The sequence below is a fragment of the Bison bison genome, unplaced genomic scaffold, assembly GCF_000754665.1.
Source record: "Bison bison bison isolate TAMUID 2011002044 unplaced genomic scaffold, Bison_UMD1.0 scf7180017864289, whole genome shotgun sequence".
NCBI lineage: Eukaryota > Metazoa > Chordata > Mammalia > Artiodactyla > Bovidae > Bison > Bison bison.
The window spans coordinates 20,401,969-20,429,510 of NW_011494861.1; the positions used below are offsets into that span (position 1 = coordinate 20,401,969).

General features: G+C 35.6%; 1 protein-coding gene across 3 annotated transcripts in view; it reads left to right on the forward strand.

The window, feature by feature from the left end:
• The window catches only part of RALGPS2 (Ral GEF with PH domain and SH3 binding motif 2), a 129,889-nt gene that overhangs the window by 30,299 nt on the left and 72,048 nt on the right, over positions 1 to 27,542 (forward strand). For all 3 annotated transcript variants that reach the window (XM_010850131.1, XM_010850133.1, XM_010850132.1), the window contains exons 5-8: positions 3,734 to 3,817; positions 11,982 to 12,071; positions 15,509 to 15,601; positions 20,613 to 20,739. In XM_010850131.1, coding sequence (XP_010848433.1) covers positions 3,734 to 3,817; positions 11,982 to 12,071; positions 15,509 to 15,601; positions 20,613 to 20,739 — 394 coding nt within the window. The remainder of the gene's footprint in view (positions 1 to 3,733; positions 3,818 to 11,981; positions 12,072 to 15,508; positions 15,602 to 20,612; positions 20,740 to 27,542) is intronic.

Below are 27,542 nucleotides of genomic sequence, written 5' to 3' on the forward strand. Positions count from 1 at the left end.
AGTACTTCTGGATACCTCATTCTTAACACTGTGTGGATCCAGTTTTTGATCAAGTGATATTTTCAGTATCCACTGATACTACCCTATTCCAGGGAACATTAAACAACATATAAAGTTGTTATAATACCATCATAACTTCCTCAGTCTTTCCGAAGTCAGTTCATTCTTTTTTGTTTTTATTTAATTTTTAAATTATATTGAAGATATGCATATATCATGTTTAACAAGCTAAATATTTCCACAAGAGAGCAAAATATAACAATATCCTGTTGTTTCCACCCTTCCAACCTCCACCTTTGAGCCCTGCACCCATCCAGGTCTCTTAACTTTTCTTATTTGGAAGACTTTATATTTGTTTTAAAGATAATATATCTAAATACCTATTGTTTATGAGTTTTCAATTTTGGTTATGATTTATTGACTCTCTACTATGGAAGATGATTTCACTCTATTTTCTCTTCCTCTCACATTTGCACAATTTATTTCCTCTTCTTTTCTTTATAGTTACGTCACAATTTTGACATGAATAAGTAATCATGGCTCAGCTGTTCTTTACAAGTGTAGAGAAAGCTGAAGAACAGTTGATCCGTGATTACTTACTTAAATTTTGTTTTCTTTCAGCTAAATAACTTACTTTAACTTTCTCTGTTTTTGGGCGCATGCTCAGTAGTATCCAGTTCTTTGCGATCCCATGATTGTAGCCTGCCAGGCTCCTCTGCCCTTGGGATTTTCCTGGCAAGAATACTGGAGTGGGCTGCCATTTCCTCCAGGGGATCTTCCCAACCCAGGGTTCGAACCCATGTCTTCTGCATCTCCTGCGTTGGCAGGAGTGTTCTTTACCACTGAGCCACCTGAGAATCCCTTTAGCTCTCTCTATGACTTGTCACTGATTTTTCTGCCAGAAGTGAATGCAGTGAGTGTGTTTTCTCTGTGTTCAAACATTCCAGATAGTGTTTCATCTTTCAGAGATGTCTCTCTTGGAATTTCCGTCCTTGCTATTTACCATCTGGACTATCGTTCTTATGGTCTGCTCTTAGGTTTGTCTCAGAATCTCCCTTTACTCTTTTTTTTTTTTAATTTATTTTTTTTAATTTTATTTTATTTTTAAACTTTACATAATTGTATTAGTTTTGCCAAATATCAGAATGAATCCACCACAGGTATACATGTGTTCCCCATCCTGAACCCTCCTCCCTCCTCCCTCCCCATACCATCCCTCTGGGTCGTCCCAGTGCACTAGCCCCAAGCATCCAGTATCGTGCATCGAACCTGGACTGGCATCTCGTTTCATACATGATACTTTACATGTTTCAATGCCATTCTCCCAAATCTTCCCACCCTCTCCCTCTCCCACAGAGTCCACAAGACTGTTCTATACATCAGTGTCTCTTTTGCTGTCTCGTACACAGGGTTATTGTTAGCATCTTTGTAAATTCCATATATATGCGTTAGTATACTGTATTGGTGTTTTTCCTTCTGGCTTACTTCACTCTGTATAATAGGCTCCAGTTTCATCCACCTCATTAGAACTGATTCAAATGTATTCTTTTTAATGGCTGAGTAATACTCCATCGTGTATATGTACCATAGCTTTCTTATCCATTCATCTGCTGATGGACATCTAGGTTGCTTCCATGTCCTGGCTATTATAAAAACCCTTTACTCTTAATCTGGGAATTTCCAGTATTTTCTTTGGGTCTTGGTTCTGTGGTTTCCTGGATCTTCTCTCCCTTTTTCTGACTTTGCTAGTTTGTTTTGATGGAAGACATATTCTGCAAGCTCTGTGAGAATAGGTGCATAAAAGGAAGATTCCCCGAGACTTCCTGAAAATGTCTGTGATATACTTTCATACTTAATTGATTCTTTTGTTGAATATAGAATTCTAGGATTTTGAAGGCTTTGTTTCAGTTGTCTTCTATCTTCTAGAGTTGCTGTTGAAATACCTGATACCTTCTGATCCCTTTTTTTCTGTATGTTATCTGTTTTTGTTTTGCTTTTGAATTGACAGATTTTATGATTTGTCTCCAGTGTGCTACAGGTTTTTGATGCTAGGCCTTGATTTGAGTATTTTTTTTTTAATCTTTTATAATGGACATTAGACAGGTCTTGTCCTTTAGATTCAGGAGACATTTTCTTGAATTAGCATTTTTTTCAGTAAGTTACTTTCCTCTATTCTCTCTGTATTCTTTTAGAATTATTTTTATTATTCAGAAGTTGACTCTAGTGGACTCTTCTAATTAACATACTATTTTTGCCCCCATATTTAGCTTATTGTTTAAAAGGTATTATCACCTTTATCTTTCCTGATTTTTAACAGTTCTTTTATTATATTTTTCATGTCCAAGAGTTTTATTTGGTTCTCTGAATCTTTCTTGTTTGTACCCTTCTATTTTTTCTGTTTAATGGGAGCAATATCTAGCTGGAAGTAATAATTACATGGTTTTACCCTTTTCTCCAGAGAAGGTGATGGCACCCCACTCCAGTACTCTTGCCAGGAAAATCCCATGGATGGTGGGAGCCTGGTGGGCTACAATCCATGGGGTCGCTAAGAGTCGGACACGACTGAGTGACTTCACTTTCACTTTTCACTTTCATGCATTGGAGAAGGAAATGGCAACCCACTCCAGTGTTCCTGCCTGGAGAATCCCAGGGACTGGGGAGCCTGGTGGGCTGCCATCTCAGGGTCGCACAGAGTCAGACACGACTGAAGTGACTTAGCAGCACCCTTTTCTCCGTTTTCTTTTTTCTCCACCCTAACTCAGTGTCCTCAGAATTCTTCTTTCCTATGGATTATGTCTCTTTCTGGCCATGGTGGTTGTATTACAGCAGGGTTCCTAACCTGTTTTGACTCTTGAACCCCTTTGGAAAACTGAAGCTTCTGGAGCTGAACCCTTACTTAAAATCCAAGAAAATCAGTTCTAATAACATATACCTATCAAAATATTTTTTTAAAACTGTCCTATGGCTATATATGTGCCCCTTTGTTAACATATTAAGTATCTAGAGGTGCTGAAATTATAACTTCAAAGCAGTGATGAGTGTAAATGATGTTTTTGAGATATCTGTACCAACCGTCATGTGATATGAAAAATCTGTGTTTTTATTAGTCATAGATAAGTCACATATATTGCCAATTCTTCTATAGTCGGTAGCCTACATGTATAATTAAAAGCAATGTCATTTCAGTTGGAGGTTAGTGTAAAACAGAATTGTAATTTTCTTTTTTTTTTTTTTTTACATCTAAGTTCTTGAGCTCTTTGAATTCTATTGATAGATCTATGAGGAATCAAACATCCCCTTTTAGGGGTTTCTTCAAATGCCTGGGGTCATTGGCTTTCAGCTCAAAAGATTGAGGTTACCAGAAAGTTGATTGGAAGCTCTGAATGATTGACTGGGACTTGGCAACAAGTAGGCTTCGCTTTACGTTGTGGGATGCTCATCTTTCATTATTTGTAGATTTTCTTCTTGGGATTCAAATCTCTTCAAAGAAGAACCTACATTCTGCATATGGAGTATAGATCTAATTATCTATGTTCATATGGATAAGTAATTGTGCCCACTTGTATTCTTGTAAAATTTGTTTTTGTGATTTGCCTGAATGGTTATACTATTAAATATGTTCCTATTAAATAAAACAATTCTAGGAAAGTACGCAAACTGTCTTTAATGCTTTTAAACCATTAATGTAACACGAAAACTGGGCTTTTTCATGAATTTATATTTAATTTTTTAGGAGCTTGCAAGTTGTGGATGGAATAAAAAAGAAAAATACAGTTCTGCACCAAATGCAGTTGCCTTCACAAGAAGATTTAATCATGTGAGTTGCTTATAAAATTTTGATATTTAGTTTCTGAAATTCAATTCCTCAGTATGTAATTTTTCATTAAGAAATAATTTAAGTTTTTACATCAGTTCTAGAGCATTTTCAACCAATATCTCTTCAGTGTCTTTCCATATAATCTTTTTTTCTTTTTCCTTCTGTAATTCCTATTGAAAATTTACTGGAACTTTATGTTCTTTCCTACTTGTGTCTTAACCTGTCATATTTTACATCTATCCCTTTGTGCTCCATTCTGTGTTATTTACTCAGATTTATATTTCAGTTCACTAAAACAGTTCTCTTCAGATGTGTTAAATCTGCTTCAAATCTATGTACTTTTTTTTACACTAATATCATTCCCCCCCTTTTTTTTTTTCAATTGCTTAAGTCATCTTCAACTTTTTATTTTGTTTTATTACAAGGTGTATTAAATCCCACATCCCTAAGCTCTTGAGAGGAAATCTGCCAACGGCAGCTGTCATACCCTTTCCTTTTTTGCCTTTATTTCCTTTATTTTTGGCCTCAAGTGAAATCTTTTCTTTTCAAGTTAGTCATGTGCAGTGCTTAGTCAGTCAGTTGTGTCTGACTCTTTGCAACCCCATGAAGTATAGCCCACCAGGTTCCTCTGTCCATGGAGATTCTCCGGGCAAGAATACTAGAATGGGTTGCCGGGCCCTCCTCCAGGGGATCTTCCCAACCCAGGGATCAAATCCAGGTCTTCCGCATTACAGCTAGATTCTTTACCGTCTGAGCCACAGGGAAGCCCAAAATTACTGGAGTGGGTAGCCTATCCCTTCTCCAGGGGATCTTTCCAACCCAAGAATCAAACCGGGGTCTCCTGCATTGCAGGCAGATTCTTTACCAGCTGAGCTACCAGGGAAGCCTACTTTTTAAAAAATGGTTTTCTTTAACTCAGCATTTCTAGGGGTTTATAGCAAATAGTATATCTCAAGTTATTTGGTTCACTGCATTACCCAAAATGGAAGTCCGTTAGTATTTTTTTTTTCAGTTAGATTAAACCATTAGTAAGGAACCTACAGCAAACATGTCTTATACTGAATTGCTTATTTAAACTATATGGCAGTTGTTTTAAATTTTTTCTGGAGTGGTCAGAATTTATCATCGTGGTAAACTTTTTTTTGCCAACAAAAACATTGTCACAATACCCACAAATTTGACTTTAGATTTTTAAACACTAATATTATTCTTAAGTACGTCAAAAGATTGTTAGGGTCAAATATGTCACCATGTACCAAAAGCTTTTACACTTAATCAAGATTACAGTTGATCTATAATAAAATTCATTACTTAGTTATTCCATTACTCTATTATTTTCTCTTAGAAGTGTGATGGGAAATCTGAAGTAGCAAATTACAAAAGAAGTTGCAAAGAGACTTTTATTTTTAAAATGAATTTCTTGTAGATAGCATATAGTTGAGTCCTCCTTTTTTTTTTTTTTTTTGCCCCATCTGACACAATTTTAGTAGGTAGTTGCTAAAATAAAATCATTACTGTTTGAAAGAAGACAACAAAATCCACAGTCTCTGTAACATTATCCATAATGATGACTATACAATTGAAAAAATTACCAGACACACAAAGAAAAAGAAAAAGTTGACTGAGTATTAAGAGAAAAAGCATTAAAACTCCAGGAGTTGGTGATGGACAGGTAAGCCTGGCATTCTACAGTCCATGGGGTCGCAAAGAATTGGACATGACATGCGAATGAACTGACTGACTGAGTTAACTCGGCCGGGCTCAAACTCTAAATTCTCTTTCTTGTTGGAGAATAGATCGGTTCTTTCCAGATTTTGTCTTTATCTGGGCTTCTTAAAGTTTCTCCTGCACATGCACAGTTCCGAGGTCAACTGGAGATTTGGATGAAGTTTTTATATAGATTTGCGGGACTTTTCTTACCTTTCCAGAATTTCACCCCTTATTGTCTAGCCGATTGTTCTCTGACTCTTGAAGCCATCAAGACTGTGGCCTTCTCTAAAATTCTCGGTGCACCACCTGGTAACCCTGAATGTCCTCAGACACTTAACTTTATAAGTGCAAATCTCATCCAGTGCATCTTACTTCTTTCAAAGATCTTTTCTCCAGTTTATGCCTTCTTTTGGTTCCTCTCTTGTGCTTTTAAATACTGTTTTTATAATTTGTAATTATAATCAGAGGAGCATTTCCAGAGATACCTGCTTCTCCACATTACCAGAAATGGAACTCTCCCACATCTTTTTAAAACTATGCTTTTTTCAATTGATAATCAAAACACTGGCACACATTGCCAGAAAACTGAAAAAATGTAGAAATGTATGAAAAGCTGGGGGGTAGGTGCAGAATCACCCAGAAATGACTGTTACTAATATTTTAGTATATATTCTTCCATTCTTTATTTTTTTCTTAATCTAATAGAAATCATGTTGTACATATAATTTACAGTCCTATTGTCTTCACATATCATGAAATGTTACTGTATCATATTGATAAAATCACTTTGAAAACATTTTAAGTATCTGTATAGTCTCCTGTGACTTGACTCTATCAAAATTTTAATATTCATTCTATTTTGGCTATTTCTTTGGTCACTTTTATTTATGCCTTCTGGCCAGTGGCTTTCTGATTTTTTTTTTGGTGGGGGGGGGAAGGTTGTCTAAATTTTTTTAAAATGTTACCTTTAGATAATTGGAAATTTGATTAATTAGAAATTAATGTTTTTAGAAATGATATTAATTTTAGGTTATGTTTGTAGAAAGACTCCTTTTTGAAAATGTTGATAGATACTATCATATATTGTCTGTGATTTGCTTCACAGTATTAATGGAGCATTTGAGAGTGGGATGAGAGTAGAAGTGAGAGAACTTGGCCATAACTTGGTTGTTGAAGCTGGTTGATGTGTACTGGGGAGTTCATTATTATTATGTTTAGTTCAGTATACGTTTGAAGATTTCCATGATAAAAAGTTAGGAATTATCTTTAAAGCTTAACAAATGTTTGGCTGTAAATAAAAGGTTTTCATAACACTTTTATATGATTATAAAAGCTTGAATAAAGCAGCAACAGTTAGAAATAACCTCTGAATAAAAGTTTTCTAAGATATACTTTTTAATGAAATACTTGATTCACTCCTAAAATACTTTAAATGTTTGTTTGAATCTTCTGAAACTGCCAGTTCTGGCCTACGGAACTGGTAGGTTCATATGGTTAATCTAATGTATATTAGGAAGTATTATAATAAAACAACTGTGAATTCACCACCTAAACTAAGAATATTACCAAAACTATTGAAGCATTTTATATGTTCCCTGCTCTGTCCTCACTAAAAGGGTAACTATTATCTGAAAAAAATTTTTTATCTTTTGTCTTTTCTTAATTTGATTTTAAAAATTTTAGCTCTTGTTATAATTCCTATATGAGTAGATTTACCAGAAAAAGTTGTGCCCCTAAACAACATATTGTATATCTTGCTTTTCATCTTTGTAAAACATATCATCAGACTATATAGAGACTTCTGTGGTTGGCTTTTTTTCACTTGTATTTCTCTGCTGTATCCATGATAATGCATATAGTGCTTACTCATTGATTTTCAGTGCTGTCTTCTAGCATTTCATTGCATGAATGTATCAGAAAGAATTCATCATTCTTTTGAGGGTAAACTAATTTTGAGGGTGGACTAATGTGTCTCCTAATTTTTTGCTGTTGTGAAGAATGTTGCTATGAATATTCTAAGAGTTTGGGTGCCCATGTGCAGTAGTTTCTCTAATTGGTGGTTTTCAAACATTTTTTGCTATGACCCACAATAAGATAAAATATTTTTACATTGTAACTGAATATACAAACTAAAGTTTTCTGAAATAATACTTAACCTGTATTAGACAATATGTACTTTGGCCTTTGCTTAAAAAAAAAAATTGCTGCTTAAACTTACTAAATTGATTACCATAAAATAACGGGAAAACACTGTGATTTGTTTGAAAAATGTGTTCCTAAATACAAAATTTGTGTCAGAGAGAGTATATCCGTGTTTAACTACATAAGACAATATATATTTTTAAAAATGATTATACCAGTTTGCTTTGAGCTTTCATCACTGTGTATCCTTATCAGCACTTGGTGTCATTAAACTTTGAAATCTAATTGATGTAAAATGACTCAACTTTTATTTTCATTCATTTAAATATTTACTAAGTTCCTACTATGTCCTGAATATTGGTCTTGATGTTGGGGATATATTAGTGAATAAGGAAAACAGAGATCATTCTCTTTATGGACTTTTTCATTCAGTTCTTCCTAATTTTAATTTTACTTTTTTTTTTTCATTTTCAGACGTTCTATCATTTTCAGATTTCTCTGGTCATGTGTATTATTCTCTTATTTTTTACTTTAAACTCTTTATTGTAAAATAAAGCATGGATACAAAAAGAACCCACAAAACAAACATATGGTTTAATGAAAGTTTGGCAACTACCCTAGAAACCCCTCCATGTGCCTTCATCCCAGTTCACAGCCTTTCTTCCTCCAACAATAAGTACTGTCCTGACTTTTATAGCACTCACTGTCATGTATTTATTTTTATAGTTTTTATCACATAAATATGGATCCCTAACTTAGCCTGGCCAGTTTTTTTAATTTGTTAAATGTTTGCAACTTTTTAATTTGCAATTTCTCCCTTTATCCTTTTCTCTTCCTTACTATTTCCTGTGGAAGAACCTCTAGAGTCTCCCATAGTCTCCCATAGTCTATATTGCATTTTGTGTAGTATATGTTCTATGTTCTCTGGAAATTAGCTGCTAATTCCTAAGGTTTAGTTGGGTTCAGTGCCTTTGGCAAGAGTCTGGGTTATATGGGGTTTCTTCATCAGATCTTTTCTGTGATATTAGTAGATACATTAGATATTAGATATAAAGAAATATTTTTAGTGGGGATAATTTTATAGAGATATTTTTCCCTCATCTAGTATTTGCATACCTAGAGATTCCATTTCATACAGGTAAGGAAGAATAAGTATTTGATTTTTTTCACTTTATTTAGCAGTTTTGAAGATAATGAATTGGTGTTCTGTCATCCTTTAACAATGACAGAGTAGTTTTTAATTTTTTAATTTTATTTTAAACTCATAAATGTAAACATACATGATGTGAATCAGTATTTTCATTGCCATTATTATCATTATTGAAACTCATATTATCCTGTCATTGGCCAACAGGAGCCTCTTCAGGTTGGCTTTCATGACCTTTCTCATGACCCTTGTAATCTTGAACAGTTTCTTTGCTTTTGTTTGCAAAGACGTTGCATGTTCATTTTGTCCATTACCAGCTCTCTGCCTGGAATCAGTGTTTCTTTAACAAGTGTTGGTTTCTTATAGTAGGAAATGGACCTAGGTGCTAAAAATGCTCATTGCTATTAGAGTGACCATAATTTCTAGGCTTTTTTAGCAGATATAGCTAGGATACCTATATGTCATACACACACACATATATATACCAACTACTTGAAGATAAAATATTTCATAAATTCATACTAGTACTTCTAATTCAAATTCAAGACCAGAGTTCTACTTAATCTCTTCCATATTATATCTGTATATCCTTTCTTCCACACCTGCAACCTGGTTTTTCATGAATTCGGGGCGTGATACAGTATCCTACAAGTTACTCATTTGCCTTAACCTGCATAAACAAATAACAGTCTCAGAATAGCAATACTAATGCCAATAATACTCCTTTAAACAGTTATGTACATATTCTTGCAAATGTTGTATTTCTTTTATAATAAATAGTATATAGTGTCTGGGCATATAGGCATTATATAATGTACTCTCCTTCTTTTAACCCTTATCATTCTTATTTCTGTGAATGTGTGTATTTAATGGTCACTGTCTTTCTAATGTTGGTGTTTCTCTAGTCATTTGATTTTCTGAAGCCTGTTCTCCAGGCATATACTCAGGAAGGGCTCATTGGAACAATAATTCTTGAGTCCTTACACGTTGATAAGTTTGCCTGTCCTTTGTATGAAATTTTCTTTCCTTGATAATACTTGATGTAGTACTCCCATTTTTTTTCTGGCAAAGTGTTGCTATTAAAAAGTCTGATGATAATTAAATTTTCTTTTCCTTAAAAATCACTTTCTCTTTTCTTAGCCTAAAGATTTTTCTCTTTTAAGTCCAGTAATTTCATTAAACTGTGTCTTGCTGTTGATCATTCTGGGGTGGTATTATCAGGTGTGATTGGCTTTAGATGGGACTGTGAATTGGGAAGCACCTACACTTAGCCTTTCTGTCATGGAGGTCTCAGGGTAGCTGGACTTCTTACATGGTAGTTTAGGAATCCCATAGAGAATGTTCCAACAATCAAGGCATGGGCTGCATGCTCTTTTATGACCTTGTCACGGAAGTCAGTATCAGTTTTGTTAATTTTCTATTCCTTGAAGCAGTCATGAGCTTGTCTAGGTTCGATGAGAGGTGACATATACCCCCAACTTTCAGTGTGAGGAGTGACAAAGAGTTTGTGGCCATGTTTTTAAATTACCATAGTATTTGTCTTAAAATTTGACATTAAATTTATTAAGTCAGTGATCATGAAGTTTAGATTGAATCATAATTAATATTTTCTAATAAGGTTGTTGTTGGGCTTCCCTGGTGGCTCAGTTGGTAAAGAATCCACCTGCAATGCCCAGGGAGACCTGGGTTCAATCCCTAAGTTGGGTGGATCCCGGGGAGGAGGGTGTGGCAGCCCACTCCAGTATACTTGCCTGGAGAATCCCCATGGACAGAGGAGGCTGGCGGGCTGCAGTCCACGGGGTTGCAAAGAGTTGGAAACGACTGAGCGACTAAGCACAGGACAGCACAAGGTTGTTGTTAAAATAACCTTAACTTTAGATACATTTTAGAAGTAAAATTTATTAGAATCAGGGATAATTATTGTCATTAGTAGCTCAAATATAGTAACAAATATAAAGATGTCTTTGTAAAATATATTCATTTTACATTTACATATACACTTTAAAATATACAAATTTTGACAGTTTGTTTATAGATGAAAGTGCAAATAAATTCTGAAATATTTCTCAGAAGAAAAGGTGGTAGTGGCTTTATTTTTGCACTGAGATTTCTAACTACATCCTACTTTTAGATTTGTATAATTTTGAACCAACTGATAGTGCTTTGATTTTGCTTTTATAGTACATGAATTGAAATGTTATATAAAAAATGTATATTACATACATATTGCTCTGTGTCATATGATAAGCACACTATTTTCACCAGAGCATTTTAGTAATGTTACAGACCCATCCTGCCTTATGATGAATGATGTTTATTGTTTTTTAAAAGAAATCTTGAAGATGGTTTCATTGAATTAGAAAGCATTACATAATTGTTAAAAATACAATCTTGATTTTAGAATGACTTAGATATATTTTTCTTTAAGTAGTTTTATATTTTATCCTATTCATATCAGGAAAACCATACTTGAGATTCTTTACATTTAGGATTCTACTCCATGTAAATAAATGGCAGCATGGGATTATACAGACACAGAAAAACATACTATAAGTAGCATGTTTTACAGAGTCTGATCTTAGAGCTTATCTAATTCTGCCAGAGTGTTATAAAATACAGCAAAAAACACTTGTATACTGTTCTTGTTGCATCATTCTGGTTTTATTGCTTTCTCTTTTCCTTCAAATTTTACATTCGCTTTTATAGATGAAAAATCATTATGATGTGTTTATGTGTCTGTACGAATGTGTATATATGTTTCCCTGATGGCTCAGCGGTGAAGAATATGCCTGCCAATGCAAGAGACGTGGGTTTGATCCCTAGATTGGCAAGATCCCCTGGAGAAGGAAGTGGCAACCCACGCCAGTAGTCTTGACTGGGAAATCCTATGGACAAAGGAGCCTGGTGGGCTACAGTCACAGAGAGCTGGACATGACTTAGTGACAGGGACTCACACACAAACAAATACTCATGTCTATATCTGTCTGTCTATATATGTGTATGAAGTATGTGCAGCATTTGAAGAGTTATGTCCTGGTGGTGAGTCAGGGGCAAGAGAAAGTATTTTTACACAATTCTCAGTGGTTCATCAAGTAGCTCTTGTCATTCTTTGATCCTGTAAGTAAAGAATCTTACCATTCACCTATTTTTATTTTTTATTTGCAGGTAAGCTTTTGGGTTGTTAGAGAGATTCTTCATGCTCAAACATTAAAAATTAGAGCAGAAGTTTTGAGCCACTATATTAAAACTGCTAAGGTAAGATAAACTTGTGCTTCTGTTTTTAATTCAGTCATTTACGAATGCTTGTGAGTAAGTATTTGCCTGTGTGACTATAGTCACTATTTATTGACGCTGGAAAATAAGGCCTACTGATTAACCTAAGTTAATTTTTTAAATTGCATGTCTGTTTCCTTTGCCTTTTCTTCTATTCCTCCTATCTTCCTCCCCTTTCTTTTATACTTTCCCTCTCTTTCTCAGAGAAGCTGATTTGTATTTGGGCAGAGGTCAGATTATGATGAAGTTTAATATTTATAAAATATTTTGGTATATTCTGCAGGTGACTAAAAAAGCCTTGCAGGATTAAGTAGAGAAATACATATCAGTTATTTGTCTTTAATATAGATTATTCTGCCAACCATGTGGAGAATAAGACTTAATTTTAAAAGAACAGTATAAATGAGGGTGTTAACCAAATACATTGAGTAACATAGATAATAGATGCAGCAGGAGAAATAGAACATGGATTTCAAAGACAGTTAAAATTTACAGAGGAAGATGGAATAGGACATTCCACAAGAGGTTACAGAATTTTGCTAAAATTTGTAACAACTCCAGATTTATGTCAAGTTGACTGAAAAGAGGTATAATGGTAGCCACATTCATTATTCTAGTAATAAATACATAACTTATCTCACCTGTGAATGAAGGAAGATGGGATAAATTGAGGATACGATTTTTACAGTTGTAAAGTATTGTAATCATTGTTGAGTCCTAACTGTTCCATGGCTTCCTTGAGCATCTGGGAGCAGTTGTATTCCAGCATTCTGTGGCACTAGGTGGCAGAGCTAGCCTTCTTAAAAGTTGTTATTTTTTCAGAAGTGTCATAAAATTTTAAAAAACATTCTTTGTGATATGTTAAAGATTGGATTTTAGCTAGTAGAATCCATGTCTTTTCTCCATAGATCCTGAATTTTCATTATTGTTTTCTGGTGTTTTTGTTAGTTTTTTTCTTTTTTTTATGAATGTTCCACTCAAAACCACCACATCCATTAAACCTGTCATTATTCTCATCAAATAATCATTTAATTCCTGTTCAGACTCATACTTTGAGTTATTTCTGATAGTGCTTACTTTTACCCCAAGGTCTAAATTCGTAATTTTTTTGTCCGTTACTGTGTCTTCAATCCCACTGGGGACTCTGCCTTCTATTTTGTTTCTTATAAAACAGGCAAGTCTTTCTCTTCTTTTAGTAGATGTTTCAGTTAGGTTCTATAGAGTCAGAAAACACCCACACATGTAAATGTATAACATGTATAAAAAGGTTTAAGAAATTATCTCATGTGATTGAGTTGGGGAGAGGCTGGCAAATTTGAGTCCGTAGGGCCAGTAGACAAGCTAGAGACTTAGGAAGGAGTTTCTGGATTTTTGCTGTTATCAATACCACTACTTATACAGCATTCTTGTGTGAATCTCTTGGTGCTCAGCTGCAGGTTAAAATACTAGAAATATAGAGAGAAAAGACAAATTACCTTCAAAGAAATGACAGTAAGACCAATAGCTTTCATCAGCCAGTACCTGATGTTGTTCTCCATTTGTGAATTCTTGTTTCATTTTCTTTTTCTTATTTTTCCTCTGAGGCATTTTGTTTGTATGAATTTGCATCCCTAGTTTTTATGAATCTACATCCCTAGAAAAAGAAAAAGAATCCAAGGATTTTCTCTCCTATGTGTTTTTGTCTTTCTTCTTCCTGGTCCATGATGACAGCTGAGGTTGTCAGTGCAATAAAACCAAACTGATGGGATGGGAGCAGGTTGTTCTGCCATTTTTCTAGTAATAGATCTTGAGTCACACATCAAATATGGGGCCCATCCCTCCACACTTACTGAGCCTGCCTGTGAGGTTCACAACAATTTTCTCAGCCCTGTGATCATCAGTGATTTCAAATGCACTAATGTAAGCATGCTTCATCATCACAGTTAGAAACCTGATGATGACTTTGGAGCACAGCCTAATAAGCACCTGGCTTTTGCCTCTCTTTTCGGCATTGTTGATACTCTAGAGAGCATCAGCCAAGACATTCATGCACCCCATTATGGTGGCACAGAAAGATGGCAGAAAGAGTCCTTGTGTTTTTCCCTTTCCCTTTTTTATTTTTTTAAACTTGAGTTCATATTTCTTGAAATTTTATAGGAGTTCTTTCAGACCAGAATTAAGGTGGTATTAGAGTTCATCAAAAGAATAGAACCCCTCGCCTTTCCTTGGTTCTCATATTCAAAACAGGCAATTTTTGTCTTGGAGTTTCTTAATAATTAAGGACAGTTTTACATGCTAAGACCTTTGAGGTGTAAACATCTGATAGTTTGGAGAAATCTGAGCAATTAGCAATAATTTGACAAAAGTAGATGATCTCTTGGTAAAGTGATGGAACCTAGCATTAGCATGCATGCACAGCATCATATGGGATTCTTCTGCATGGAGGCTAGAAAAAGCAACGTCTAGTGTTGGGAAGCAGGTAGATGTCCCAGCATGAACAAGGAAAAAAGGGATGGGGATTCAGGTGGGAGGAAGCCAGAAATTGAGGAGGGCTGTGAAAAGCAAGCTTGAACCCTAGCCCTGGAATGTTAGGGGTCCTTCTGCTGCTGCTGCTGCTGCTAAGTCGCTTCAGTTGTGTCCAACTCTGTGCGACCCTAAGGACAGCAGCCCTCCAGGCTCCTCTGTCCATAGGATTCTCCAGGCAAGAATACTGGAGCAGGTTGCCATTTCCTTCTCCCGTTAGTGAGCCTGCTGCTACTGCTGCTGCGAAGTCGCTTCAGTCGTGTCCGACTCTGTGCGACCCCATAGACGGAAGCCCACCAGGCTCCCCCGTCCCTGGGATTCTCCAGGCAAGAACAATGGAGTGGGTTGCCATTTCCTTCTCCAATGCATGAAAGTGAAAAATGAAAGGGAAGTCCCTCAGTCGTGTCCAACTCTTAGCGACCCCATGGACTGCAGCCTACCAGGCTCCTCTATCCATGGGATTTTCCAGGCAAGAGTACTGCAGTGGGATGCCATTGCCTTCTCCTAGGAGGCAGGGGCACCTGAGTAGGACACAAATCAAGATCCTGGGTGCGGGCCTTTCTTTGAACTTGGATCATAAGGCAGAACTAGTAATAGTTCAGTATAAGAAAGGAAACTGCCTACTAGAAACAAGGATGCATACCAGATAACTTTGATACTGAGCCATAACTTTGGTTTTCTTAATGTATTAGACAACTGGAGGTAGATGTATTCCCAGAGCTAGGAGGGAGTTCTGTGTGGGCCAAAAATCAGCTTACTGTAAACACAGTGGATACCCCCAAAACAAATCTCAACAATGAGGGTAATAAGTATGCTATAAGAACCACCAGTTGCCTAAACTGTATTTGTCTTCAAGTTGTCTTGTATTCATGCTATTTATTTTTCATCTCTCCTCCCCCTTTTTCTAAATCTTCCAGAAGTTGTATGAGCTGAATAACCTTCATGCACTTATGGCGGTGGTTTCTGGCTTACAGAGTGCCCCAATTTTCAGGTTGACTAAAACATGGGCGGTGAGTAATCTTCCTTAGTTAATGATAGGTTAGACTGCCTGTTGGAAGTGAAGATGTTTTAGTTCCTTTTGTAGTTCTTAGTAAAGTTAATATTATGATAATAGATAAGGATTTTTTAATTAGTTTGTACTCTGTTCTTTGAAACCTACATTTTTTCCTCTTCCCTTAAATAAAGTATTTCATGAGGCTTGTTAAGTATTTTGAGCTAAAACCAACTTGGTGCTTGGTTTCTGCTCTTTAGGAAATCAACTTTGTAGAACTTTTTAAAACATCTTTGACAATATAGAATTTCAAGTTTACTGATGGGAAACTGTAAATGTGAAAATAAATTGCATTAATCATGTAAAGATTATGCTTTTGGAAAATTTGAGAAAGATATAAATTGTAAGTTGCCCCCCAAATTTACTGATTCAGATTTCCATTACAATATTTTTACTCAGTAAACTCTTGGGTTTTTTCCTTAGGAATAAAGGAAAATCTGATAGCTAACAGGGAAGTAGGCAGTGTTTCTGCACATTGTGATATTATGCTAATCATACTTGGTTCTGTTTAACAGGGTCAGAGTGTGAGGTTTTACTTTTGCACATTTGTGTATTTTTATGATTGATCAATGTGATACTGGCCTCAAGCTTGCTGGGTATTTTTCATTTAGGTTTTATAGAACTGAAACTTTAGATTCAGTTAAATCTGTTTATATTAATACTGTTCTTTAATGTTAAAGAGGAATGGTTTTGTTTACTACATTTTGTGCAGAGGGTTAGTGTGTTCTTACTGTCCTGGAATAAAGACTTGACTAACTTTATCACAGTTTTTTACTTACTAAAATATAACTTTGTGTTTAATTAGCCTGCTGTTCTCACTTTTCATAGTGTCTGAAGAGACAGATGTTTCTCATACTGGAAAAACATTAGTATGGAAGAGCTTATGATCTTGTTTATATTTCATTTGTATTTTAGAAACACCTGAGTGAACAGTTTTCCTACTCTAAAAATTATTTTTAATAATGATGACCTAATTCTCTTTTATTAAAACTTTAATTTAATGAGGGAATGGAAGTGATTATAAATATATAGTCATGAATTCCATCTTTGAAGTTTTAGGGAAAAGAAATTGTACTCTGGTTTATATTGTGGTTTAGAAATGAGATACATTTCCCTCAAGTTAATTTTGTTTCCTTGAAGTTATTTTCATTGTCTCTGTCTCATGTCTTGCATCAAAAATAGTTTTGTTTAAATTTAGTAACAGCTCCATTATTAATCTGAATAAAATTTTTGGTGTTCATGTTAAACTTGAAAATATTCCACAGTTTTGCTAGGTACTAATTGTTTGACGTGCATAGTGGATGATATAGACAAAGTCCTGTTCATATAGAGCTAACATTCTACTGGGAAAAGATAAGCTGTAAATATATAAATGATATATCATAAATAATGATGAATGCTCTGTAGAAAAATAAAACCGAGTAAATGAGATGTAAAATACTTCCCTCATGCTTTTCTGTGATATGTGGTAAGAATTTCTGATAAGTGATTAGACCCAGTTGCAGTTGGACCTGGCAATTGAAAAGGATTGATGACCTTGTCAAAGATGTTGGAATGATTAGATTTGAGAGAATAGTGAAGGAAAAAATGGGACAGTAAGAATAGAGAATGCCTTTGAGGAATTTTGTTGTGAAGTACTGAGGTGAGGGCCAGCGGTAACTAGAAGAAATGGGAGATTAAAGATTTGTGGTGTTTTGCTTTGATTTTAAAGATGAGATCCGTGACAGTATGCTTGAGTGGTAGTACAGTGATCTAATAAAATGAGGAGGTGAACAAGAAGTCAAGGCTGTGATACCATAGATTAGCCCAGAGGAGATAAGGTCCAGTACTCCAGTGGGGCAGGAACAGTGTCTCCGTTTTAACAGGAGAGAAGGGGGTGCATTTGGTTACAAACACAGGTATGTTGGTAGATTTGGTGGTGGGATTCTGCAGAATTCTGTTTCATAAGACATAAGAAGCAAGGTCATTAATTGACAGTGGGAGAGGTATTGGAGGTTTGAAGAGAAAGGAAAGGATGAAAGTCATCAAGGCGACTGTGAGAGTGAATTAATTAGGGAAACATGTAGGTCTTAGGTGGAGAAGGCAATGGCACCCCACTCCAGTACTCTTGCCTCCATGGACGGAGGAGCCTGGTGGGCTGCAGTCCATGGGGTCGCTAAAAGTCAGACATGACTGAGCAACTTCACTTTCACTTTTCACTTTCATGCATTGGAGAAGGAAATGGCAACCCACTCCAGTGTACTTGCCTGGAGAATCCCAGGGACGGGGGAGCCTGGCGGGCTGCCGTGTCGGGGGTCGCACAGAGTCAGACATGACTGAAGCGACTTAGCAGTAGGTCTTAGGAAGGTCCACTTGAGATTTTTGGTCATGAACTTAGAGTGAAACTTAGTGTTCAGCGTTACCATGAAGAAGTGCTGAGAATTAATTGTATTTAACCAGTTGGAATTTTTTTAGGCGTGTTTGTACCACAGAGGGGTCAAGGATAGTACAAGAGATAAAGTAGGTAAATATAAAAGTTGTGATAGATGAGGAATCTAACCTCAGTAAAAGGAAAGAAATAATGAACAGTGAAAGGGCAGTATGGTGGAAAATCCTGGTGCCCTCAAATACAAGGAATGTACCAAAAAACAACATCACAAATGGGGGAAATATTAGAAACATTATTTTTAACATTAAGCAAAAGTATGCTCATTTTCACTGTTTCTACTCAACATAAAAATTTTAGCATAGTCAAAAAAGATTAGAAATAATAAGATATATCCTCAAAAAATTAGAATTACATTGAGTTACCATTTATCTATCAACTCCACTTCTGAGTATATACCCAAAAGAATCATAAGATTGGGACTCAAACAGGCATTTTTATACCAGTGTATAAAAAAGCATCATTATTAACAATAACCAATAGGTATGAACTATCCAAATGTTCACGAACACATGGATGAATGTACAAAATGTGGTGTAAACATACAATGAAGTATTATACATCCTTAAAAAGGACTGAAATTCTGACACAAGCTGCACCTTGGATAAACCTTGATGATGATATGCTCAGTGAAATAAGCTAGACACAGTAAGACAAATAGTGAATGATTCCATTTATATGAGGTGCCAAGAGTAGTCAATCATTCAGACAGAGTAAAAGGTGGTTCCCAGGGCTGAGAGGAGCAAGAAATGAGGAGTTCTGTTTAATGGTTACAGAATTTCAGGGAAGATGGAAAGAGTACTAGCCATGGATAATTGCAATGATTGATGGATAATGTGAATGAACTTACTGCCACTAAACTATACACTTAACACTGGTTAAAATGGTAAATATTATGTATATTTTACCACAGCTTTTAAAAATAGTCCTCTGAAAACAAGTCTCTGCTATCCCACCCCAAATTGAATCCTTTCATTCTGACTATTGATTTGTTATGAAAATTGCAAAATGTATTATTTTTATACATATCAGACTCCATGCTTCTTCAGTTTTGTGTTTCAGATATGTCAAAATCAGCTATGAGTTCCAAGTAATTTGTTTCTCCAGATATTGTACCAGAGTTCTGGAATGATTGACTTTGGGGGAAAAAAAAAAAGATTTCTTGTTATCCTTGCTATGTCATGCAGTATATTTTGCATATTCAAATACTTTGTTATGTGGGAGAGAAAAGAATGTTTGGATTTATAGATCGAAGTGGAGAGTTGCACCAAATCTTGAAAGTTCTAATCAAGTGTATTGAAATTGGGCCACAGAAAGTCGTGAAACCAGTGTTTGCAGGAAAACCCATCTAAAACATTCAGGGATGCTGGTTAGACAGTTTTTTTGTTTTTGTTTTTGTTTTAGAGATTATCTAAAGATAATCTGTTATCTTGGAGCCTGTGAAAAATAGATTACAGCATCAATCCCAACTATATTACTTGTAATATTAAAAAGAGTAGTGGATTAGATGTTAGAATACTCTGTCTCCAGGACCAGACTGAGACCCATAAAAGCAGGACCTAGTCTTCGTGAATGATGACTGACGAGTGTTGGTGTGTTCTGCTTCTCCTTGGGGTCTCAGTCACCTCATCTTTAAATTAGTCCTCTTGACTTTTCTCTTAACCTCGTAGGAGAATTAGATGAGAATTTTATAGGTGGAAGTGTTTTGCCTGCTATAAAATAACAAATATTTTATGACATAAAGTGAAATTATAACATAATGAAATAGTAACTTCACATATTTAAAGAAGAGATTTTTTTTTCCAAAGTCTTTGAAATACTTAAAAACATGTATTTTCTGAATCTTTTAGTTAATATTATTTCGGATGACTGTCCTTGCTTTTCTTTTATTCCCCTTGATATCTCCATTTTTCTCAAAGGGCACGCACTACAGATCTACTCCTCAAGCCTCCTAAAACAGCTGCAGTTGATTGTTCAACTGTATATAATACAGCACTGATCAAAGGGATCAAGGAAAAAAATGTCAGAAATCCAAACATGTAAATTGTAGTTTTATAGTACTGGAAGAACTAGGTATGGTTAGAGTCATCAAGAAAAATTATTACTTAAATTATGAAATTCAGTATTTATTTCCTAATGCTTATTTACATAATTAACTATCTTTGAGGGGACAGGACAAGTCATGAAAATATTTGGGCCTTTGAGGTGAATATGAATATATAATTATTTTAAATTAGGAAAATGAATAATAAAAATTGTTTGACCATTTAAAATAGTAAAGATGAGAAATAATGTATTATAATTTACTACTTAGTAAGTTAATTATTTTACGTACATACAAAGTATATTGTATTTTATAAATAATGAATATGGGTTTATTATATTAATAAACATGTCTGATTTTGTTTTATTTACATACTACCAAAATATAATTAAAGAAAATAAAACTTTGAAATTAAAATTCAAATTTATAGTAATTCTAACTTTTAAGTCTTTAATAAAATTGGATACAGAAATAACTTGGGCTTTTCTGTTTGTCTTATAGTTATTAAGTCGAAAAGACAAAACTACCTTTGAAAAACTAGAATATGTAATGAGTAAAGAAGATAATTACAAAAGACTCAGAGACTATATAAGTAGCTTAAAGATGACACCCTGCATTCCCTATTTAGGTGAGTTATGTCACTGTATATTCATTATGCCTAGTTGTTGCTTTGCTTTAATCAATAGTTTATAAAAAATTCAATGTATTTTAAAAGTTTGTGTGTCCTTTAAAGAAATTAAAGGATTCTTAAGTTGAAAAAATTGTCTAGAGGAATGTGTTACCTTACTACCTGGAATGTATTTTCATTTTTTCTTAGAAATGAAGCATATGGTAAAGCCATACATTTTTCCTATTTTAGTAATGCTTTAAAAGAATGAACTAGTAGTTTGCAGTGAAGTTTAATGCTGTGAAAATATTTAACATTTACTTAAGAAATTGATCAAAAGATACAATGAATTTATTGTCAACATCATGAGTTCTTAGTTTATATTGTTGGCAGGTATTTTAACAGTGAATTATGAAAAACAGTCTCAATGAAGGTGTTATTGTTTTTCTGGAAGAAATTAGCTGTTTAGCTGTGGAAATTTAGCTCAGTGCTGAGACAAATCTGTATTTTACATATTATTACACATAGTGTGTATCTCTTTATTGTATATTTTACAGTGTTGATGAATTCCAAGAAGCATTAAACCAATAACGTAAGATGTTCACCAAAATATGAATAGTAATTGTTTATTAGGTGTTTGAATAAAAAAATGACTGAAACTATACCTTTTTAATGTATATGTGAATTTAAATACAGAAAATATATTATGTATACCTAGTATATGCATTATATTATGTATACCTAGTATATGCATTAAAATAAATTGACTTGATCCTATGTAGAGAGTAATCAAAAGATAACATTTGTTTTTTCCCGGTATCCCCTTTTACCTCCTATTTCCACTCTGTCTTTTATGTAACTACTCATACTGGATTTTATCATAACTGTTTCTGAAAATCATGGAAAAACCTGTTCCTTGTTTAGGAGACTCTACAGTGTCATCTTTGAAGTCTTTATAGTACCACTGAACACAAAGTACCAGTATAGTACCAGAACTCAAAGCAGGGCAGAGACAGCTGACGCACTGTCCTTCAGCTGCTCTAGAGCATCACCTTAGTTTGTCAGAGATTTCAACTCATCATATCATTGTGGGACATTCTCAGAGTCCAGTGGGAATAGGAAATGTTGCACATCCTGTGTTGAAGGCAGAGCACTCCTGTGCATTGTGCAGTGGCCACGTACTGTTTGTCTGTTTCTTTGATACATGGTTCAGGGCCATAGTAAACATAACTCAGGCTCTAAGCTGGTATTAGGAAAGGCATTCTGCGTACGCTCTACTTTCTACCATTACCTTGGCTTTGACATTCTTAAAAGTGGGGAAAGGAAGAATAGAGGACTTTTTAAAGTCATCAATATCTTCATACTCCATAAAAACATAAACTTTTCATAACATAAAGAACATTAGACAGAATTTTTTGAATTCACGTCACTCAGTTGTGTCCAACTCTTTGTGACCCCATGAACTATAGTCTGCCAGGCTCTGTTCATGAAGTTCTCTAAGCAAGGATACTGGAGTGGGTCGCCGTTCCCTTCTCCAGGGGATCTTCCCAACCTAGAGATTGAACCCAGGTCTCCCAAATTGCAGACTGAGAATTGGGAACTGTAAATTCCAAAATGGCTCTATGATATTCATTTTTCAAGTCATTGAATTGTCTTCTTTAAGCCTTGTTTTCTTTACCTAGAAGTAGCACACATGTTTTTCTTGAGGCTGGGTGGGACGACAGTGATCTCTTCTATATAAATCACTTATACTACACTTGAGAAAACCAAAGTCCAGAAAGGTAGAAGAGCTGATTCAGAATCCTAAAACCTAGTTAATGACAGTTCTGAGGTTCTGACCTAACATCCTTCCAATTATAGCTGCTAAACTCTTATTCTAAAATTTACTGATTCCACAATTGTGTTTTTTCTCATTGAAATAAATATTTTTTGCAAATTTCATAATTTTTTTTTTTTAGCAAAGGAGACTAAGATTATTTTCTATTAAAGAGGACAAAATAACATAAATCCTTGTGCTGTGATGTCTAGTTCAGGGGTCTTTGTTTTATATTTATCCACATAGAAACTTCAGTAGAGGGTTTGAACTTGTCTGTGCCTGTGCACTTAAGCACTCTTATATACCTATGAGGGTGTGGTGGGAAATCATTGAAATAGTGGAATCTGGACAAGTTTTCCTTTAGAAAATATACCTGTTTTCTCCCAACTCTGATACCTGAAATGGAGTATTTTTTCCTGTGGGTTAAGGCAAATGAAGAAAACACTGAGGTATAGAAGTTAGTTTGGAGAAAATAATAAAACCATAATCTTTCCTGTGTCTTCAATTTGGTCTGCATTAACTCCTCTTTTCAGTTACTTTTCACTTTATATATTCTCATGACCCAGAATCTTCCTTACTGCAATTCTCCACCAGTAGCACCAGTCTCTCTTGATTTACCTTCTAATTTATGGCTTTTGTTTTTTTGACTCCTCTTTCTCTGCCTTTCTCTCAAATCTGTTCTTTTAAAGGTCTCAGTCCTTTCCATTTGTTCCATACACACACTTAAAATGGTCTCATTCAGCTTTTTCCCATATATCACCTGATGACTGCCAAATCTCAGATTGGACCTATATATTCAATTGGCTTTGTGGCCTAGTAATTCCTAATTCTTGTGGCCTAGTAACATTTTAGGTACTCAGATACTGATTGAATGAGATATCTATTGGTAACTCTTAATTTAGCATGTTCAGAAGTATATTCATCATTTTCCCCCTTTTTCTATACCTGATCCCCATCTTATCTCCTAGCTTAGTGACCTAGTGATCACAGTGTTGCATTATCTACACTGCTTCACCACCCTCAACACTTGGCGGGTTTTCTGTTCTTTGTTTTTGGCTTTACTGAATTTCTCCTCCTCCCCTACTTCTCATACCATCTGTTAGTTTAGTTCAGTTCATTTGCTCAGTCGTGTCCGACTCTTTGCGACCCTCTGTTAAGCAAGATGCATGTTTGTGAGGGTTATCAAGAATTAGAAGCCAAAGTGAAAGTGTTAGTTGCTTAGTTGTGTCCGACTCTTCACAACTATATGGACTGTAGCCACCAGGCTCCTCTGTCTGTGGAATTCTCCAGGCAAGAATACTGGAGTAGGCTGCAATGCCCTCCTCAAGGAGATCTTCTGGACCTGGGGATTGGACCTGGGTCTCCTGCATTGCAGGCAGATTGTTTACCACCTGAACCACTGGAAAAACCCCATTAGAAGCCAAAGGGTGAAGGGGAATGGCAAAAACTTATGCTAAAAATAGAAAACATACACTTTCAGTCTAGTTCAATTCAGTTGCTCAGTCATGTCCGACTCTTTGAGACTCCATGGACTGCAGCATACCAGGCTTCCCTGTTCATCACCAACTCTCAAAGCTTGCTCAAACTCAGATCCATGGAGTTGGTGATGCCATCCAGCCATCTCATCCTCTGTCGTCCACTTCTCCTCCTGCCTTCAATCTTTCCCGGCATCAGGGTCTTTTCCAATGAGTCAGCTCTTTGCATCATGTGGCCAAAGTATTGGAGTTTCACCTTCAGCATCAGTCCTTCCAGTGAATATTCAGGACTGATTTCCTTTAGGATGGACTGGTTGGATCTTGTTGCAGTCCAAGGACTCTCTCCAGAGTCTTCTCCAACACTACACAGTTCAAAAGCATCAGTTCTTCAGTGCTCACCTTCCTTTATAGTCCAACCTCACATCCATACATGACTACTGGAAAACTTTGTCGGCAAAGTAATGTCTCTGCTTTTTAATATGTTGTTTAGGTTGGTCATAGCTTTTCTTAATTTCATGGCTGCAGCCCCCATCTGCAGTGATTTTGGAGCCCCAAAAAATAAAGTTTGTCACTGTTTCCGTTGTTTCTCCATCTATTTTCCACGAAGTGATGGAAGTGGATGCCATGATCTTAGTTTTCTGAATGTTGAGTTTTAAACCAACTTTTCACTCTCCTCTTCCAGTTTCATCAAGAGGCTCTTAAGTTCTTATTTGCTTTCTGCTGTAAGGGTGGTGTCATGTGCATATCTGAGGTTATTGATGTTTCTCCCAGCAGTCTTGATTCCAGCTTGTGCTTCATCCAGTCCAGTGTTCTCAAGATGTACTCTGCATATAAGTTAAATAAGCAGGGTGACAATATACAGCCTTGACATACTCCTTTCCTGATTTGGAACCAGTCTGTTGTTCCATGTCCAGTTCTAACTGTTGCTTCCTGACCTGCATACAGATTTCTCGGGAGGCAGGCCTGGTGGTCTGGTACTCCCATCTCTTGAAGAATTTTCCAGTTTGTTGTGATCCACACAGTCAAAGGCTTTGGTGTAATCAATAAAAGAGAAGTAGATGGTTTTCTGGAACTCTCTTGCTTTTTCGATGATCCAGTGGATGTTGGCGATTTGTTCTCTGGTTCCTCTGCCTTTTCTAATTCCAGCTTGAACATATGGAAGTTAACAGTTCACAGACTGTTGTAGCCTGGCTTGGAGAATTTTGAACATTACTTTGCTAGTGTATGAGATGAGTGCAATTGTGTGGTAGTTTGAGCATTCTTTGGCATTGCCTTTCTTTGGGATTGGAATGAAAACTGACCTTTTCCATTCCCTTGGCCCCTGCTGAGTTTTCTAAATTTGCTGGCATGTTGAGTGCAGCACTTTCACAGCATCATCATTTAGGATTTGAAATAGCTCAACTGGAATTCCATCACCTCCACTAGCTTTGTTCATAGTGATGCTTCCTAAGGCCCACTTGACTTTGCATTCCAGAATGTCTGTCTCTAGGTGAGTGATCACACCATCATGGTTGTCTGAATCATGAAGATCTTTTTTGCATAGTTCTTCTGTGTATTCTTGCCAGGAATATTCTGTATTCTGTACAGAAGTATTCTGTGTATTCTTGCCAAGAATATTATGTATTCTGTACACGAAACATACACTTTAGCATCTACATAATTTTATACATTGGATTCTCCATGTAATTATTCATCCCTATACCAGTCTGTGAAGAAGCATCTGAGATTGTGAGATGATTGCGGAACATTTGGCACAAACATTTGGTAGACTTGGGACAGGAAAATGAAACAGTGAAATATTTGTCAGACAAGTTCTTGTGATGCAGTTAAGCTCATTTCCAGCATGAAAATCACCTTTTTAATGCAGTGACAGTTTCATTTTATAGCACACTTTGAGATTAAATGTATTCATCCCATCTATCAAAACAAACATGCTTTTCCTAAGAAAATGTGAAGCATTTCAACTTTATACAACTTTTTGACTGCTTGATTTATTTATATCATATGCAGCTGGTTTATTTTCTCATTCCTAATCTTCAGTACTAAAGTATGTTGAAGAATGAAGATTTTACAATAGTTTATATCCTGTTAATATTTGCATTTTTCATATTTTGTCCTTATTAAAAATGAATTAGGATCATGGTTTTTAAATTTAACTTTTCTTCAGAATTTTTTCCCCACTCATATTAAACTAGGCCTAGTGCAGATAGATGCCAAAAATGACAATATTTACAAGATGCTGTACATTTGATAGGAGATAACTTGTCCTAAAGACATTTGAGAGATAATACTCATTGTGCATATTAGGAGCTTCTAGTTAACTATCCCTCCTCAAGTGTACAGAATTTGCATAATGCTATCCTTTATCCAGATGACTCCATGGTAAAGAATCCACCTGCCAAGTGGACGACCAGGGTTGGATCCCGGGGTCGGGAAGATCCCCTGGAGAAGGAAATGGCACTGTATGCCAGTATTCCTGCCTGGGAAATCCCATGGATAGAGGAGCGTGGCTGGCTACAGTCCATGGGGTTGCAAAGAGTCAGACACAACTCAGTGACTGAATAAGCACCCCTTGTCCTTTAGTGTCTGCGAAGGTTCTTTTGGAACAGATATGTCAACCAAAAGAATCTGTACTATACAGAGAAAAGGTAAAGGTTAATCACCTACTCTTAACATAAGAGGCATTATCCAAACTAATGGTGTTATTAATGTTATGAATTATGAACTGAACCAACCATCATTCTCTGTGAAATTTAAAACAGAAAATGAAGGCTTATATACTGACAAAACTCTTACTTTGATACTGCCAGATTTATTTATAATTCAATGTGGATTAAATTATAAAAAGTAGAAAATGTTTTCTTGGCTTTCAACTCATCATCTGTTGAAAAGTTGTCTCTTCTGTTGGTTTGCATTCAAGGTAAAAATTAGTCAGCCTGGACGATATAGTGAAAAGTTCTTAGGCTAAGGATGCAGTTTTTCTGGAGAGAAATAGTTTGGCAAATTTCAAGGAAAAAATTGTTTTATATGAGAATTATTGCTTTAAATCTGAAAATCATTAACAGCACTCATTTGTTCTTGTCATTGGAGAACAGTCTTAAGGGGCTTATTAGAGAATTTGGCATGGGAAGTTTTGCTTTGCTGGAGAGAGGGCAAAAGAGCATTGTGCAAAAATAATTTAGTTGTTGTATGAAACATGATAAATATTCTTTCATGTGCGTTTTCTAGCCTCATTTCTACTTTATTTATGTAACTTTGGGAAGATGCAGTAGCTCAACCAGCTTAGGATGTTTTCTGGGAAGGAAAGCATATGTTTTTAAAACTATGGAAATAAGGAAGTTGTTGCAGTTCTATACACTGCTTCCTATCAAGTAGAAGCAGAATGTTACAGAGAAAAGTAAGATGGCCTAACTCTGTCTCTTATAGAGACACCCCCCAACTTAATTTGCAGTTTTGTATGTTAGATTTTCAAGATAGCCCCCTCTCACCCCCCTCTCTTTTTTTTCCCTTTTTTGAGAAGAGAAAATCTGTCT